We start from the raw sequence: 3094 nt of genomic DNA, 5'->3' as shown, positions 1-3094 counted from the left end.
TTGTAACAACATGGTAATAAATTTTATGAGTGAGCGTTTATTTTACTAGAGCGAGAAGAGCTGCAAAAGATGCGTTCGATATCAATGGCTCTTTGTCTCTGCCTGACAAGCCAAGAATTGAACCAAAGAAATTTGTCAAAATTGGGCGGCCAGGATACAAAGGTATTTTATTAATTGAATAGTTGTAAAGTTACAAAAGAAGTTCATCCATATTGCTTTTAGTAACGAAACAGCGTGATCCAAACACAGGTCAGCAAAGTTTGTTGTTTCAAAGTTGATTATTCCAGAAGCGGTGGAACCAGTGTAATTCCGCGTCACCGGTTTCATGTCAAGCCTACGAGCAAAAAAATTGAACCGCCCGATAAGCGCTGGCAATATTTGTTATTTGCTGCCGAACCATATGAAACGATCGCGTTCAAAATTCCAAGCCGTGAAGTGGACAAAGGCGAAGGGAAATTTTGGACGCTTTGGAACAAAGACACTAAACAGGTTTGGTGTGATATTTGATATATATTTTGTACAGAAAAAAATATTTTTGTCTTATTTTTAGTTTTTTTTACAATTCGCGTTCAGGGTGGAAGCACGAGATAGTAGAATTGCCGAACTGCAATCTGCGGTCATAGCTACTCGTCTGCCACCACCGAGCTTTGCGCCCAGACATCCGGCACCAGTTCCGGCGCCAGGTACATTTCCACCAGGCATGCAACATCAGTTCACTATTGGATTCATGTAATTTAATGTAACGAACGTTTGTTTTTACTGCACGTTTCAAATCTCACAATATTCACATCATTAGAAATAACCATCACAGAATAAAATTATTGATTGAACGAAGAACCACTACACAACAACGGAATCGACGTCTTTTGCGAACGTGAGTTCAAAAAATCAGCATTATAGTTTAGTCAGCGAAGTTTAGCTTAGTTTGCCTGAAATTGACGATGCAAACCAAATTTTCTACCTTGTAAACTGTCTGAATGAGATCAACTGGTCGCATATACAGCTTTTCATGTCAGACAAGAAATAATTCGGCTATTTGCAGTAATGTGAAACATGCGCATTGCAAGCTGATCATGCTGTAAGCGTGAAGTTGCCTAACAGTCCAGCTGCGGACAACTTTTGGTAAAGAAGCATAAACACTTCTATCTGTACATCGTTGTTCAGCATCATGATACGTTGCACCACTTTGGTTGGATCCGACACTCTACGAAAATAAGAAGAGAAACTCAGAACTAAAAGAGAGCACGAGAGAGAAAGCCAACCTGACGTAAGTGTGAATAAATACATGCACAAATGTGCCCATCAGAAGTTGACAGTCGAAACGATCCATCAGTCCACCGTGACCAGGTATCACTGCACCGAAATCTTTGATTTTGAAAGCCCGCTTGAAACCGCTCGCAAAAAAACCACCAAATGGACCAATCAGTGATGCGAATAACGACATCGTCAGACTGTGGAACATGAACGGATATGCCCGAAAATTGATGCTACGGGGAAGCTGAAAGCACAAAATAAATTTTTTTTATCCCATTTTCCTCAACTTATATATTGCATTTGGAAACTTACAAGAAAATGGAGAAAAGCTGGAGCAATCGGTATACTGTAGTTTTGTAATTTAAAGGTCGCCGCTACTTGACAGTCTGTTGTGAAAGTTTCTTTCAATTCATTGTAAGTAGCTGGGCATACCAACTGTGGAAATTGAAGAAGTACGTAAGAAAGCTACAGAAAACGAGAAACAATGCAGCACTGTCACGATGTAAATTTTTATTAAATAATCATCCTCATACCAGTAAGCTGAAGATAATGGTCGAAAAGGCGCCGCCCAAAAATCCTTCCCATGTCTTCTTTGGCGATAACTTGATAAGAGGAGTCCGGCCGAAAAAGAAGCCAAATAAATAGGCGGTCATGTCGTTGCAAATAATCAACAATACTGGTACAATGAACCTATTGAAAACAATTAACAGAAAATTAATTTAATAATAATGATAATAATATTAATAATTGTTACCAAATGGTGCCTTCAAAAATGTTCTGAATGATCAAATACGATTGCGCGACAATCAGCAGCAATGTCACGTGTGTCCAAGCAAACTGTAAAAACAAGTTTCAAAAAGTTTCAGAAAAATTAATTTTTTTCTATACCAAAGAAAACTGTCGCATATAGTAACGTTTGACCAAGCTCAAGACGAACCAAATAAAGCCAATCAAGTAGAGAAAAAATGAAATCATTCTGTGATTCGTAAGGAGAAATCGAAGAAATTCCTATACAAATGAAAAATCACTAGTAAAAGTAAAAAAATTAAAATAATATTTCGTTCTTACATCGCGTTTCAGAAATAAGCCAAAATAATCAATCACTGCTTCGCCGTAAAAAAAATAATCACTAGCGATAAGAAAATACCACGATAATGATCGAAACCATGGTAATTTGTGCATTCGATAAATTGCATAGCCAATACTGATGATTTCTTGGAAACATTTGATTTGAATCAATAGCACCTCAAAATAAAATTTTTTTCCAAATAACACTTTAATTCTTGAAAAATATTCTTAACATATTTAAAAAAAAGAAGATTACAATTGTGATCAACGCCAAAGGACCAAGGTAGATTACAAATGAAAATGCAAGAAGCATAAAAAATGAAAACACTCCTCGAATTACCCAATTTCGCCATCTAAAAAAATCAGACATTTTTTGTGAATTGAAATTCGTTTAATTAATACCTGGCCGATAGCCCGGACAACGCCTGCTCCATCGATGTAGCACCGCCTTCTGACGTAACCAAATTCGAAGTCGAACATACATCTTCAAATCTGCAAAAAAGTTTATTTACCAAATTTTAAAAAATTTGAGCATTTTTATCGCAATTGTACTTTGTACTTGAAAATCAAAAAATGAACGTATGGTACATATTTTTTCCGTCAATAATTACTGTTGCTTATTCGCAGTTACAATATAAAACTAACGAGCAAATTAATAGAAATCAATGAATTCAATGCTTAAATGTCACAAACTGAATTATCAAGCAGGGGCGTGACTTGTCAATACATACATAAATATTACTATCAATGATTTGAGAAGCAGTAAAATTCG

General features: G+C 36.3%; 2 protein-coding genes across 2 annotated transcripts; one reads left to right on the top strand and one right to left on the bottom strand.

The window, feature by feature from the left end:
* Positions 1–49: 49 nt before the first annotated feature.
* Positions 50–878, top strand: Tsp_12601 (splicing factor 3A subunit 2; the record flags this gene model as incomplete). Its single annotated transcript, XM_003368546.1, has 5 exons — positions 50–162; positions 223–262; positions 288–489; positions 551–729; positions 797–878. Coding segments are annotated over 5 exons (616 nt in total), but the record flags the coding sequence as incomplete, so codon positions are not given.
* Tsp_12600 (phosphatidate cytidylyltransferase, photoreceptor-specific) lies at positions 752–2692 on the bottom strand. The gene is made up of 8 exons (XM_003368545.1): positions 2579–2692; positions 2323–2499; positions 2143–2262; positions 2009–2091; positions 1788–1944; positions 1567–1719; positions 1263–1498; positions 752–1204 (listed from the first exon to the last, which is right to left on the bottom strand). The coding sequence occupies exons 1-8, from the start codon at positions 2690–2692 to the stop codon at positions 1072–1074; spliced, it is 1173 nt and encodes a 390-aa protein (XP_003368593.1). The 3' UTR covers positions 752–1071.
* Between the last annotated feature and the right edge of the window lie 402 nt (positions 2693–3094).

The sequence above is a fragment of the Trichinella spiralis genome (assembly GCF_000181795.1).
Source record: "Trichinella spiralis strain ISS 195 chromosome Unknown Scfld2301, whole genome shotgun sequence".
Classification (NCBI taxonomy): Eukaryota; Metazoa; Nematoda; class Enoplea; order Trichinellida; family Trichinellidae; genus Trichinella; species Trichinella spiralis.
Note: the sequence above shows the minus strand (reverse complement) of the source record. Positions and strands in the feature narration are given on the sequence as shown.

Bases quoted from the DNA above. Each gene is read 5' to 3' on its own strand.
- Tsp_12600 (XM_003368545.1), bottom strand. From the start codon at position 2,692: ATGTCTGATTTTTTTAGATGGCGAAATTGGGTAATTCGAGGAGTGTTT. The intron at 2,092-2,142 runs GTATAGAAAAAA...TTGTTTTTACAG, and splicing joins ATATGCGACAGTTTTCTTTG to TTTGCTTGGACACACGTGAC. The intron at 1,945-2,008 runs GTAACAATTATT...TGTTTTCAATAG, and splicing joins ATTTTTGAAGGCACCATTTG to GTTCATTGTACCAGTATTGT.